Source organism: Hyperolius riggenbachi, chromosome 7 (assembly GCF_040937935.1).
Source record: "Hyperolius riggenbachi isolate aHypRig1 chromosome 7, aHypRig1.pri, whole genome shotgun sequence".
In the NCBI taxonomy this organism is placed as follows: Eukaryota; Metazoa; Chordata; class Amphibia; order Anura; family Hyperoliidae; genus Hyperolius; species Hyperolius riggenbachi.
The window spans coordinates 236,328,531-236,342,879 of NC_090652.1; the positions used below are offsets into that span (position 1 = coordinate 236,328,531).

At 45.6% G+C, this 14,349-nt stretch overlaps 2 protein-coding genes across 9 annotated transcripts in view; one reads left to right on the plus strand and one right to left on the minus strand.

The window, feature by feature from the left end:
• Window positions 1–5,667, minus strand: part of DUSP19 (dual specificity phosphatase 19) — a 45,680-nt gene extending 40,013 nt beyond the window's left edge. The window contains exon 1 of one of the 2 annotated variants that reach the window (XM_068245412.1): window positions 5,379–5,667. The gene's annotated coding sequence lies outside the window, so the exon portion shown is untranslated. Of the gene's footprint in view, window positions 1–2,232; window positions 2,446–5,378 lie in introns of those variants that run through there. The other variant, XM_068245413.1, reaches the window with a different exon arrangement.
• The window catches only part of NCKAP1 (NCK associated protein 1), a 204,527-nt gene continuing 195,682 nt past the window's right edge, over window positions 5,505–14,349 (plus strand). For 3 of the 7 annotated variants that reach the window (XM_068245409.1, XM_068245410.1, XM_068245411.1), the window contains exon 1: window positions 5,507–5,860. In XM_068245409.1, coding sequence (XP_068101510.1) covers window positions 5,753–5,860 — 108 coding nt within the window. In that variant the 5' untranslated portion in view covers window positions 5,507–5,752. Of the gene's footprint in view, window positions 5,861–14,349 lie in introns of all 7 variants that reach the window. The other 4 variants (XM_068245407.1, XM_068245405.1, XM_068245404.1 and 1 more) reach the window with 2 other exon arrangements.

Sequence of the window (14,349 nt, forward strand, 5' to 3'; positions counted from 1 at the left end):
GTGTAAGTGTTTTGGTGTAACAGTGAAAGGCTATCTCCCGTGGGGCGGGAGATACAGACACTACTGCAGCCAGTGGACACCTGAGGAGCAGGTGATTCCTGGCTGTGCAGAGACTATCTCTTTAAGAGGAGGAGATGGAGATAGTGAAGCAGCCAGGCATTCCCTGATAGTATAGGGATCAGACTGTACTGCAGCCAAGGATTCCCTGATGGTTGAGGAATCAGACTGTACTGCAGCCAAAGACTCCCTGATGGTATAGGAGTCAGACTGCACTGCAAGGAGGGCTCTCTGGGGAACAGGAGATCTTTGCAGCTAAGAGACACTTGGTGGATTAGTGTCTCCGATAATACAGATAGACTGATCACTCGAGGAATGAGTGACAGCCAGAAGGGTCAGACAGGCCAGGTCGGCAACACACGAGCATATGAGGTACAGAGACAGAAGACTGATTCGGTAACCGGGTACAGGCAAGGTTTGGCAACTGGTAGACAGATAGGCAGAGGTACCGAATCAGAAAGCAAGAGAGAGGTCAGGCAAGCCAGAGGTCATAACAAATAGTGACAAGCACAATCCTAGTCTGAGGTGTGACGTCCATGGTCTCGACACCCAGGAACTAGTCTGACAAATAACACAGTTTCCTATGCTAAGGTGTGAGGTCCTTGGTCTCAACACCCTGGAACTGGTCTAAAGTATAACAGAGAAATGACACAGTAATCCTAAGCTTGGGTGTGAGGTCCTTGGTCTCAACACCCTAGAACTGGTCTAGTGTATAACAGAATAATGACACAGCAATCCTAAGCTTGGGTGTGAGGTCCGTGGTCTCGACACCCGGGAACTGGTCTAAAGTATAACAGAGAAATGACACAGTAATCCTAAGCTTGGGTGTGAGGTCCTTGGTCTCAACACCCTGGAACTGGTCTAGTGTATAACAGAATAATGACACAGCAATCCTAAGCTTGGGTGTCAGGTCCTTGGTCTCAACACCCTGAAACTGCTCTTAAGTATAACAGAATATAATACAAGGTAATCTGGCTAAGTGTGACTTCCCAGCTCCTGCTGGTGCTAACACACTGCAAGATCTGACTGAGGTCTGAGTGCTCACACGTAAGTATTCGCAATGGCAGACAACCAGCAACTGGAAGGCAAGATCTATATATACTGCAGCGCTCCCCAGCGCCGCCTCCAGCCGCTCAGCCAATCAGGAGTTCCGCTGAGGTCAGATGATCGTCCAGATCAGCTGACACTTCTCCTGCTGGCATAAAGGTCCTGTCCTCTAGCGCGCGCGCGTGTAACTCTCCCACTGTGTGCACTAGAAGGCCCAGGCAAACCAGACACATGTCGCTGTGCGGAAACTGCTGGTCTGAACGCAGAGACAGCCGCCCCGCCGCCAGACCGTGCGGCGGCATCTCCGCCATTCATTACACAGTACTCCAGGGTTTATCTCTTCATTTTATTCTGTAATATGGTACGAAAAATTAGTTGATGTTACTCCTGCCATGTCTAAATGGCAGGATATATTAAACGAGACCTGATCTGTGGAGGTGTGGGACGATATTTTCTCAGATTTAGCAAAATCTTCTATCTGTTGTGATATTAAAGAAAGAGGTTATAAGATCCTGTATGACTGGTATAGAAACTCCTGCTCTCCTCTTTAAGAAAGGTCTTCTCCCCACTGATAGTTGCTTTAGAGGATGTGATCATCCTGCAGACCAGGAACACTCAAATCAAATCAAAGATGGCTTTATTGGCATGACCAAGATTCATACAGGTATTGCCAAAGCAAGGGAAAAAGGGGGGAATGGAAGGGGATGGCTAAGCAGTCTGTGGACATTTTTAGGTTTACAGATCCGTTATGCTCCTCTCAGTCTGTGGCATGCCGTGACATAGTGCGCAGCGATTGTCACTGTGGATTCCTCTTCTCCCAGTAAGACATGTTTTTCTCTCATCTTCTAATGTGAGAAAGTCTGGACTGTCTTGCACAATTGTCCAGGTTTTCTGGTCTAGATGTTTCCGTCTGGCCTCTTTGATCCTGGACATAGATTTCTCTCCAGATCCAGGGTCGGCCTTATTCTGCAAAAGAATCCTCACCCTCACTAAATCTGAAAACAAATTATTGGTCCATCCCTGTAATACAGCTAACGCTATCATAGCAAAAGATTGGAGGTGTCCTTCCATCCCTTATCCTTCTCTCATTCATAAAATTACTGAATTTTACTAGATGGAAAAAATTACCTCCTCTCTGCTTGGTCAGGATGGCCGCTTTGATAAGATCTGGTCCCCCTGGTCAACCCGATTTCTTTCTCCATAGTCTTTGTTCCTGGTCTGCATATTTCATGTATTTACATTCTGGATCTGCTTTCCTGCTATGTTTTCTGGATTGGATCATGTGTGCCCAATATCTGCTGTATATTTCGATTTCAGCTACTTGACAATTTTGCATTGTTTGTATTTGCGGGAGGGTTTTTTTTAAATAAAAACTGAAAGTCGGCTGCATGAAAGCCCACTAGAGGGCGCTCCGGAGGCGTTCTTCTGATCGCCTCCGGCGGCCAAAAGTAACACGGAAGGCCGCAATGAGCGGCCTTCCGTGTTTTGCTTACTTCGTCGCCATGGCGACTAGCGGAGTGACGTCATGGACGTCAGCCGACGTCCTGACGTCAGCAGCCTCCGATCCAGCCCTTAGCGCTGGCCGGAACTATTTGTTCCGGCTGCGCAGGGCTCAGGCGGCTGGGGGGACTCTCTTTCGCTGCTGCTCGCGGCGGATCGCCGCAGAGCGGCGGCGATCAGGCAGCACACGCGGCTGGCAAAGTGCCGGCTGCGTGTGCTGCACTTTATTTCATCAAAATCGGCCCAGCAGGGCCTGAGCGGCACCCTCTGGCGGTAATGAACGAGCTGAGCTCGTTCATACCGCTAAGGTGGTTAATCTTGCTCAATAACCCTAGGAACCTGGGGTAAGAGATAAATGGAGGTTGTCATATTTATTTCCTTTTAAAGGTAACCTAAACTGAGAAGGATATGGAATTTTCCTTTTAAAGCGGTATTGTCACCATAAAAATCAAATTTCAACAGCAACTAGTCTGAGTGTATTAAGTGATAAAGATGCTAATCCTGCATTCAAAACTTGCAAAACTTTTTCTGCTGTTATGGTTTGTAGTTATCACGTACCTTAGGAGCACTGGCCCTAGTGCCAAACAGTTGAATGCTGGGAGTTCTTTTTATCTATAATATATTCCTCCTCTTCCATTTATTTCCCTGCCTAGATGCTTATCAGAAACACCCTCTGATTACTTGTGTTTACAAGCAAGGCTGAGGTGACTCAGTGTAAATAAAAAAAAAAGACAGTGAAGTTCCTAGTATACACCTCAGTCGGAGTGTCTGAAGACTCTGGGAGGAGGGCAGCTAATGAATACACAATGAGCAAGAGAAGGGAGCGGGGAAAAACAAGTCAGGGAGGATATGATGTCAGCATTAGCTTGGCAAGATGGCCACTGCCTAGAATAGGATTTTCTGCTTTTCCTTTATAAAATTCACAGGAATCATTACGTGGATAGCACAATACATCTGTTATGTAAGTAGAAGTAGTATTTCTTCTACTTATATATGTGTTTTTTATTTCTAGGTTAGCATGGGTGTCACTTGTACTTTAAAATAATACCAGTTGCCTGACTCTCTAATACTTTTAGCCACAGCCCCTCAACAAGCATTCAGATCAGGTGCTCTGACTGAAGTCAGACTGGATTAGCTGCATGCTTATTTCAGGTGTGTGACTCAGCCTCTACTGCAGCTAAAGAGATCAGCAGGGCTGCCAGGCGACTGGTATTGTTTAAAAGGAAAAATCCATATCCCTCTCAGTTTAGGTTTGCTCCAGTGTGCACACTGGAGCAATGAGGTTTTGTAAAAAAAAAACCCATAGCATTACATTGGGAAGAGCTTTTAGAGGTTTCAAAAGCTCTTCCCAATGTAATGCTATGTTTTTTTTTACAAAACCTCATCACTCCAGTGTGCACAGACACATAGGATAACATTAGCAGCAGATTTAAAAACTCAAAACGCTCAGAAAAACTCCTCTGGTGTGATGTTCGTATCCTGTCATTACGCAGCATGGCCACGCTTGTACAAGGACAGGAGTGTGGCCGTGAAGAAGGAAAGGGAGCCGGCGACCAATGGAGGGCTACAGGAGGTTCGTAGAAGCCTCTGGATTATCAAGAGGCTTCTCACTACTGAGGTAGGGATCTAATGTTTGCCATTTTTTGTCACAAGTATACTCTCCCAAAAAAGTTTACTTTTCCCAGATGGAAACATTACCTACGCTACCAACCAAATAAGTTTAGTAAAGTTGCGCAAGCGGAGGTAACAGCCAAGCAAGCACCATGCCCGAAAGCCCATGGGGCCAAAGGTGGCAAGGGAGGGTCCTGGTGTGCAATTTTAGTGTTTATTTAAAGTGTACTTGAGCTGAAGCTCAGGTACACAAAACTAAATACTTACCTAAAGAGAGAAGAGAGGGAAGCCACAGGATACTATTGAGTCTTCCCTCTCTATTCTGCTGTCCCCCATCCCTGAGCGCACCCCCTTCCCCCTCCCAGAAGATTAGCGAAAATGCATTGTTGCTAATCAGATTGGGGCCGTTCAGCTCCTCTTCCGTGTACATGGCTGCGTAATAGCCGACTGAGGTCACCCTTGCGTGCGCAGTAATCTGGAGCCGCAGGCTCCATGCTACTGCTCATGAGCGGTGTGCTTGCAAGGCTACAGTGTGGCCATTAATGCGGAAGGGTAGCTGCACGGCTCCGATTAGGAGGTGGGCCGCGCTCTGCAATGGGGGGCTGTAGACAAGAGAGGGAAGCCTCAATAGGATCCTGAGGCTTCCCTCTCTTTAGGGTAAGAACGTTCCAGAACCTCCAATCAGAAATAAAATACTTACCTAACAAGGGGGAAGCCTGTGGATCCTCGTGCATGAGCGGCTTACTGCGCAAGTGCGGACACGCTCGCACAGGTAAGCTCCACAGGAACACGGCCCAGGGTCATCCATGCAGGTTCAGAAGGGCTCAATTGAATGGAAGTGTGTGGAAAAACAATGGTGAAGGACCAGGAAGACTACAGGGGGCTGTAAGAACTGACCACTAGCTATATCTTACAAATTAATGGCCACAACCAAATTTGCAGGGAGTGGCTGTGAGTCACCCCAACTAGACCAGCTCCAGAATATATGGGGATGAGTTACTGTAGTACAATATAAATCGAAACCCACATGGAAAGAAACACCTCCGTATTTACGACAACATTTCAAAACCCTAGATCCACAGCAAATAATGGTTTCCCCGCTAATAAGGAGCAGTGACGCATCCACTTTGGGTCACACCTGTGCTTTGCTAACCCCGAATTACCTGCAGCCTCCTCCTCAGTCCTCACTGCCGACAGAGGGCAGCAATGAGCTGATGACGTCAGTGCTACATTCCGCGTTCACGGCGAGCCAGCCACAGCGGACGCGCGCATTCCCAGGATTCTGGACAGAACTCTGCACAGCCCTTGGGAAAGGGAGGGGGCGGCGCCGGATCGGGACAGGCCCTCTTCTCGGTAGGAAGGGAGGAGCCGGCGGCGGGAGCTAGGCAGGCGTGTCATCGCGTTACACTGCGGAGCATGGGAGCTGTATGAGCGCTCACCTTCCCTCCCCCATAACAACAGCCCCCCCTTTCCTCTGCCTCCGCACAGCGCCGCTTCCCCCCGGTGAGGCCTGCCGCCCGGGCTCGGGACAGGGAGCATGTCGCGCGCCGTGCTGCAGCCCAGTCAGCAGAAGCTGGCCGAGAAACTCACCATCCTCAATGACCGGGGCATCGGCATGCTCACCCGCCTCTACAACATCAAGAAGGTAATGCGGGGGCTGCTGTGCCTGAGAGTATAGACTGCGGGTGGGGGGGATCATCACCCGGGGCTGGGGAACAGGAGGAGGACAAATCCACAGGGCGGTGCAGGATGAGGGATCCCAGCTGCAGGCAATGGGAGGAGGAGGAAATCCTCCATATTCCTGATCATCATTGCACAAATCACTGCTCACTCCTCACATTCTCCTGCAGCACCTATATCCAGCAGCACCTATATCCAGCAGCACCTATATCCAGCAGCACCTATATCCAGCAGCACCTATATCCAGCAGCTCCTATATCCAGCAGCTCCTATATCCAGCAGCACCTATATCCAGCAGCTCCTATATCCAGCAGCTACATGCAACATACAGCCCCTTAGTACAACCCCTACATAAATGTTCTACATACAGCCTCTACATACAACATAAATGTTCTACATACAGCCTCTACATACAACATAAATGTTCTACATACAGCCCCTACATACAACATACAGCCCCTACATACATTTTCTACATACAACATACAGCCCCTACATACAACATACAGCCCCAGCATGATGGCTTGCATGGGGTAGTGTAGAGTCTTCTGTGTAGTAATAGTCCATGATCAGGGCTCTATGGAAGGCACTGTGGTTATCAAGGCCTTGGCTCTGCCTGGTGATTCATAGGTGGAACATGTGTTGTAATTGCCAAGCCTGTCATTTCCAGGGACTGCCTAAAGTATAAAGACTCTACAATTGACATGAGTAAATCCTTCCACTTTCCCATAGATTTTTGATCTACATGGGTTAGAATTAACAGCTGAACATGATCTTTGCACAGGGACTGATACTGTTCATTATTAGCATAGTCTATGCTATTAGGCTGTCAGTTCATAATTCTAGCAAGAAACGTGCCAAGTTTTGATTGTGTGCTAGTTTTGATTCCACTAGTCTACTTTAGGGGTTCCAGCAGGAAACCTCATAAGGAATAGTTCTCCAGTCACAGCACAAAGTGTTGTGATTGGCCAAATTGTGTGGGTGTAGATCTCTACAACCCATCTGAAATAGCAGTTCAAGAGGGTGCCATCCACCTCATCACATAAGCGGAATTTCCAATAAGGTTTCCTGAAAGGTTACCTAAAGTTAGACTAGCACCTTATTTCCTCACAAAAAATCTCAATGTCTAATTTATTTTACCTTTGCTCTAGAAATGTTTTTTTCCCAAAAATCCAAAGTGACTGTAACAAAGTGTGACTCCAGTTAATATTTGTTATGTATACTGTCAGCTGGATTGTGTACCGGTAAGGCTGTTGCCTTTGATGTGGGATTTGTGCCCTTTGACCGGGGTTAAAATCCCGGCTCAAGCTAGTTTGTAAAACATTAAGGAGGCTTTGGGCAAGATTCCCAAATGATCCTGGTTGTCTGTGGAGCATGCCATAAATCAGGGCTGTGGAGGAGGAGGAGTCAGAGTAATTTTGGGTACCCGGAGTTGGAGATTTCATAAAGTGGGTCGGATGATTTTGTACAAAATCCACAGCCCTGGTAAGTATTAGACTAAGGAGTCGAGGAGTTGGAGTCTGAGTCATTTTGGGTACTCTGTTGGAGTCGGGAGTTTCATAAATCGAGGAGTCGAAGTCGGAAGATTTTTGTACCGACTCCACAGCCCTGCCATAAATTGGAGCTGCCAGGAGAAAGCTGCTAAAAAATGTTCCGTCTTGTTTGTTACATGGTTGTGTGCACTCCAGTGTTTTTTATGTGCTAAATGTAAAAAGTAGGTTTTTCTGTTTTCAAAAGGTGCAAAATGTTTTGTAATAAACTGATATCATTAAAATATTTTGTTCTGTATATTTTCTGCAATTATGTGCTTTCTGGTCACAATGACCACAATTGTCAACATTTTTATTTTTTTATTTTTTTGCTGTTTAACTAAATTCAGTTAGGCTAATAGACCTGAGGCTTGCACTTCAAATCAGATTTGTGAAATTGTATATTTCTCTTAAAGGACAACTGTAACGAGAGGGGTATGGAAGCTGTCATATTTCCTGTTAATCAATACTAGTTGCCTGGCAGCCCTGCTGGGCTGTTTGGCTGCAGTAGTGTCTGAATTGCACCAGAAAGAAGCATGCAGATAATCTTGTCGTATCTGACATTATTGTCAAACGCCTGGTATGCTCCATGCTTGTTCAGGGTCTACGGCTAAAAGTATTAGAGGCAGAGGATCAGCAGGATAGCCAGTCAATTTCTGTTTAAAAGGAAATAAATATGGCAGCCTCCATATCCCTCTCGTTCCAGTTGTCCTTTTAATTTTCTTGATCATGATGGGGTGAATGCTTTCTTAATTGCATCAGGGCCCGTATGTAGTCATCTTAGATCAAATATCTATACATTTATGTTGGAATAGAAACACAAACTCCATGGGAACTTTTGAAATGTCAGCTGTTTGCAAGTGTTTTCAAGCAATTATTTTCAAAAATGAAAACTGTCTTGGTTTTGTTAAATATGAATACTTGCTTTGTGTGTGCGAATAACTGCAAATGCACAAGTTTTTAGTTTCATTGAAGTTACTCACTATATTCAGAATATACCCAGGTCAAGGCTGGAAACATTTCAAATTCATCATATACTTTTTATTATTATTATTCAGACCCTGTGTGCAGAATCATGTTAAAGAGAATCTGTTTTTTTCCAATTTGTACAATAAAAACATACCAATCGAGTCACTGTAATCTCCTGGGTACCTGTTTGTCGTTTCAACCCTCCCCGCTGCAATCCTGGCTTTTAATCGCCAGTTTTAGGCAGTGTTTACAAACAACAAACATGGCCGCCAACCAGGAAGTGATGTATAAAATGTGCGTGCATGTTTTTATTACATAGTGAATTATCTGCACTCCAGTCTGGCATTAGTCGCAGTTTGCATGTGACGGGCAGCAGCTCCCTTCCCCCTCAGCCCCACAAACTGCAATAAACCATGCACGCGCGCGCACACACACAGAGCTTGGAGGGGGCGTGCAGGGAGGTGTGCATAACTTGTTCCTATCACAGCAGAGTACTTGTAAAAACAAAACAGAGGACACCAAGAGCCCAATAGTGCAATATTGTCTGGTAAGCTCAATATATAATGTAATGTCAAAGGTTCTTATACTCACCAAGGTGGGTTACCATCAGGCAACCACTTGACAGGCAGGTGGGGAGAATTAGTACCTGACCCCACTCAGGTATAAAAGTCGCTCTCTGTAGATAGGAAAATGGGGAAAGAACCCCTCCACCAGGGGTGGACTTAAAGAGACACTGAAGCGAAAAAGAAAATATGATATAATGAATTGGTTGTGTACTATGAATAATTACTAGAAGATTAGCAGCAAAGAAAATATTCTCATATTTTTATTTTCAGGTATATAGTGTTTTTTCTAACATTGCATCATTCTCTAATATGTGCAGATTACACAACACTCAGCATTCAAAATGATTCTTTCAGAGCAGTGTGTGAACTAATGACCTCTCCACTGGCAGAGGAAAAGAAAACAGTTGAGATAATAGTCAGAAGACAGCCCTCTCCAGACTTTTGAAAGTCGTAGAGCTTAACCTGCTGAGCGGTCTGGACGAGCTCAGCTCGTCCAGTACCGCCGGAGCCTGCCGCTCAGGCCCTGCTGGGCCGATTTTAGTCAAATAAAAAGCAGCACACGCAGCCGGCACTTTGCCAGCCGCGTGTGCTGCCTGATCGCCGCCGCTCTGCGGCGATCCGCCGCGAGCAGCGGCGAAAGAGGGTCCCCCCAGCTCGTCGCTATGGCGACGATATAAGCAAAACAAGGAAGGCCGCTCATTGCGGCCTTCCTTGTTTATTCTGGGCGCCGGAGGCGATCGGAAGAACGCCTCCGGAGCGCCCTCTAGTGGGCTTTCATGCAGCCAACTTTCAGTTGGCTGCATGAAATAGTTTTTTTTTTATTAAAAAAAAACCCTCCCGCAGCCTGCCTGGCGATCTTAATAGAACGCCAGGCAGGTTAACCTCCATGGCGGTTTGTTAAAATCCGCCAGGGGGCAGCAAATACCCTTTTTTTTTTTTTTTTTTTTTTTCCATGTAGCGAGACAATGTCGGGATCTCTTGGAGGGCTTCCCCGTCGCCATGGCGGGCGGGATGACGTCATCGACGTCGTGACATCAAAGGGGAATCCGATCCACCCCACAGCGCTGCCTGGCACTGATTGGCCAGGCAGCGCACAGGGTCTGGAGGGGGGGGGAGGGGGGCGGCGGCGGGTATAGCGGCGGGTAGCGGCAGCGATCGGAGGTTACACGCAGCTAGCAAAGTGCTAGCTGCGTGTAACAAAAAAAAAATTATGCAAATCGGCCCAGCTCGGGCTTACCGCCAGGGAGGTTAATGGCTTTTTTGCATACAGATAACAACTGGAGTTTCTTACCACTTCCTTTACTGGAAACAATTATGCTGGATACACACCATGCGTTTCCGCATCGAATGCGTCCGTCGATACGCGTCGATTCGATTATTTCCGAACGCATCTCGATGATTTTTAGGTCGATTGCCTTGTAAAGTATGGCAAATCGACCTAACGATCCATCTAAGCTTGAATCGGAAATAATCGAATCGATGCGTATCGACGGAAGCATCGAACGCGGAAATGCATGGTGTGTATCCAGCATTAGACTGATGTATCTGATCTTAATGTTTTATTTCTTAGCTGTACTACACATACAAATCATATCATTTTTTTTGTTTCAGTGTCTCTTTAATCATGCTGTAATATGTACGAACAGAGGCGCCAAGCAGAGTAAAACAATGTTCTAAAAATGATAAAAAAGAGGGAAGTCGAGGTGGACTTGCCTCCCTCTGATAGTGGACATATACTCAAATGCAGAGTAAAAAATATACAATTTATTCACAGCTCCATAAAATCGCAACGCGTTTCGCGGTTAACAGTCCCGCTTCATCAGGCAGTACAGGAGCATATAAAACTGGTTCAGGTCCATAAAGCGTGTGAGCGTCTCTGCATTTGAGTATATGTCCACTACCAGAGGGAGGTAAGTCCACCTCGACTTCCCTCTTTTTTCATTTTTAGAACATTGTTTTACTGGACTTGGCGCCTCTGTTCGTACATATTACAGCACTATCACAGCAGAGGCAGCTCCTTCCTCCCTGAGTCGACAAAGCTTGACAAAGAAAAGATTAGATATATTACAGACAGTGCAACTAGAAAAGGCTGCAGTAATCCAGACCACATTAGAACAGGAATAGAAATTTATAGGATAGAAGAAATAAGGCTGAAAATTGTTAGTCTCTTTAATGTGTGTGTGTTTTTGTTCCCAAGACTGTTTTTCTTAGTACATGGCTTGGTATGTGATCTAATAGGAAGATATTGTATACATAGGGAAACAGTATACAATAATGTGATTGAAATAAACACTGGCTATAGTAAACTCAGTTCCCAGGTCCCGGCAATGTCCCTTCTGGAATATAATTTTATTGTAACGATGCCGTAACCTGGCCACCCGATTGATTACCTGTCAGAATCTGTCAAATGGATTGATCGGGCATGGTGTTGCAAATCTCTGTTGCAAGGGCACGATCGGGTGTGTGGTGGTAACATCGTTTCTCAATGACCACAAGAGCCCTCCCCCACCCCTCCACCTGCACTCCCCACCCACACTGCCTGTGGTTAGTATGGAAGGGTCACCTGTCACACCAGTGGGATTTCTGGCCTTCTGTAGCATCACCGTGAGCAAGTGTGCTCGTACTGCGTCTGCGCAGTAAGCACCCGATGGCACGGAAGCGCAGCCGCAGTTCTATTCATCTAGTTAGGCGAATAATTAACAGGTTACCGGCGGCGGGGAATGGAGCATCAGAGGAGGGCGGCGTGGGACATTGCTGCAGGGGGCCAATAGAGGCCTCAGGTAAGTATCAGTTTTAACTTCTTTTTACATAACATACCAGAGAACCCCTTTAAAACCACTAGCAAGCAAATACACAAAATGTTGACAGTAGTTTTTCACCTACTTTTTGGCACTTTTTCCATTGCAAAGTGCTAAAAAATTATTTTAAATTGAAGATGAAAAATTATCTCCTAGGAGAAAACTCAAGAGAAAAGAATTGCATATGGCCTCGTGTTTTACTGCAATTTTTTCATTTCAACTGTTTTTATGCAAAAAATGGAAAGCGGACTATTAAATTAGTTTGTATATGCTTAGCTTGAGGGCTGTAAAGTTTGCCCATCCAACAGCAAGCTGGTTTTCCCCACAGCTTTACTGTATCACTTAAAGGCGTTGTCAGGCAAATTTTAATAAAATAAACGCTACTTACCGGGGGCTTCCTCCAGCCCCAAGCTCCCAGGACCTCCCTCGCCGCAGCTCTGCCCGCAGCCTTTTGTCGGAGCTCAGACCCGGTCGCCGGCGATGACATCAGAGCGACCTGGAGGTCGCTTTGTACTGCGCGATCGGCGCTGTCAATCACTCCACGTGGACCGGAGCGGACTGCGCAGGCGCAGAACTATTAAAATTTGCCTGACAACTCCTTTAAAGGACAACGGAAGTGAAAAGGGATATGGAGGCTGCCATATTTATGTCCTTTTAAGCAATACCAGTTGCCTGGCAGTCCTGTTTCCACTTGTGCGGTGCAAACCGCCGCGGTAAAAATTCGCACGTGAATTCGCATGGATGACGATGCATGCGAATTTAACCATGGCAGTGCTGGTGTGCTTTTCCATTGTTTCTATGCGAATTCGCATGAAAATTTGCATACCTAAACCTCATGCGAATTTCCTATTAAATACATTGTATGCGATTCGCATAGCGGTATGTGGCATGCGAATTCTGATGGCTCTGCCGTGCAAATTTTTCCTGCACAGAAAAACGCAAAGGCATCCTGACAAGTGGAAACAGTCCCATTCACTTGTATTGCTATGCGAATTTGCATGCGAAAAACGCATGCGAATTCGCGATAGTGGAAATGAGCCCTTAGTCATAGACCCCGAACAAGCATGCAGCAGATAAGGGGTTTCTGACATTCTTGGCAGATCTGACAAGATTAGCTGCATGCTTGTTTCTTGTGTGTGAATCACACTGCTGTAGCCAAATACAGGTAGATCAACAGGGCTGCCAGGCAATGTGCATTATTTAGAAATAAATAAATATGGCAGCCTCCATATCCCTCTCACTTCAGTTGTCCTTTTTAGGCTCGTACGCACATTCAATCTGCCCATTTATTGTCTACACTTGGCCTATTGGACGACAGTTGGCCATGTGTACAGCTGGCAAACAAGACGACCGACTGATAACGGTGTGTTTTGCCAGATCCATCTGGCGGATCAACTTGCACAACTATCTTGCAGGTTGGCCATGTGTGTACAAGTCATTTGTTTTTAAATGCTTGTGCGCAGTATTTAAGTGAGTTAGTTGGCATGTGTACATACTTTTTTAAACAAATGTCATGCGGTTGGTCATGTTGTGCGGTTGGACGTGTATATGAGCCTTATGCTAGGTACACACGATGCAGTTCTTTGACAGATTTACTGTCACGTCTATAAAAATTAGTTCGGACATGTTGGAAATGATTAATCAGAAAATAAATCTGTCATAAAATTGCATAATGTGTACCTAGCATGAGAGCTATATACACACTTATGCTAGGTACACAGTATGAGATTTTCTGGCAGATTTACTGTTGAATCGATTTCCAACATGTCCACTTCGATTTCCGATAGAAGTGAATGGGAACACAGTCGGAAAATGATCGGACATGTTGGAAATAATTGATTTGACAGTAAATCTGCCAGAAAATCTGTGTACCTAGCATAAGGATGAATATTTCCTGAAAGGGTTTTTTTTTTTTTTTTATCGTGTTTGGTGGTAGTAAAGCGTACAGGTGAGATGTTTAGCTTGGTGCTGAGCAGCCCACTCTGTCCTATAGGAGTGCAGAAGTACTGCAGCAGCATAGAATGAGCACTACAGTAGCGGTCAGCTGAGTAGTGTATAATGTGTTAAATTGCTGACAATGCTGGACACCGGTATACCCATTTTTCCCTGAAATGAAAATTGTTATGTTGCTTTAAGCATTCACGCTAGATTTTCATTGGATGGAAATATCTGTAGTGGGAAGATCATTCAGAAATCTAGTGCAAGTACAGTGATGACATAATTGGTGGTCAATCATGTTAAATCACTGACAGACCTCTGTTCTTCTGTTGTCTTGCTATCCCTATTGACCTAAACAGGTTGCTAGGCACTGTCTGTACAGCAATCATCCTCAGAATAATGCATCTGGACAAAAATTATTGGAAATGTGTAACTTAAATTTGGTACCCCACCAAAAAAAAAAAATTACCTTTTTAGAATAAATTAAGGTGCCCATACACCACTTCCCCCCCCCCCCCCCCCCCCCATTCAAGATTTGAACACTCTAATTATATGGAAATTGATTCCTAAAATATTGACTGCATGGAAAATCCAGTCTGTGTGTGTGTGTTTTTTTTTTTTGGGGGGGGGGGGGGGGGTTGAGATAGGCAGAAG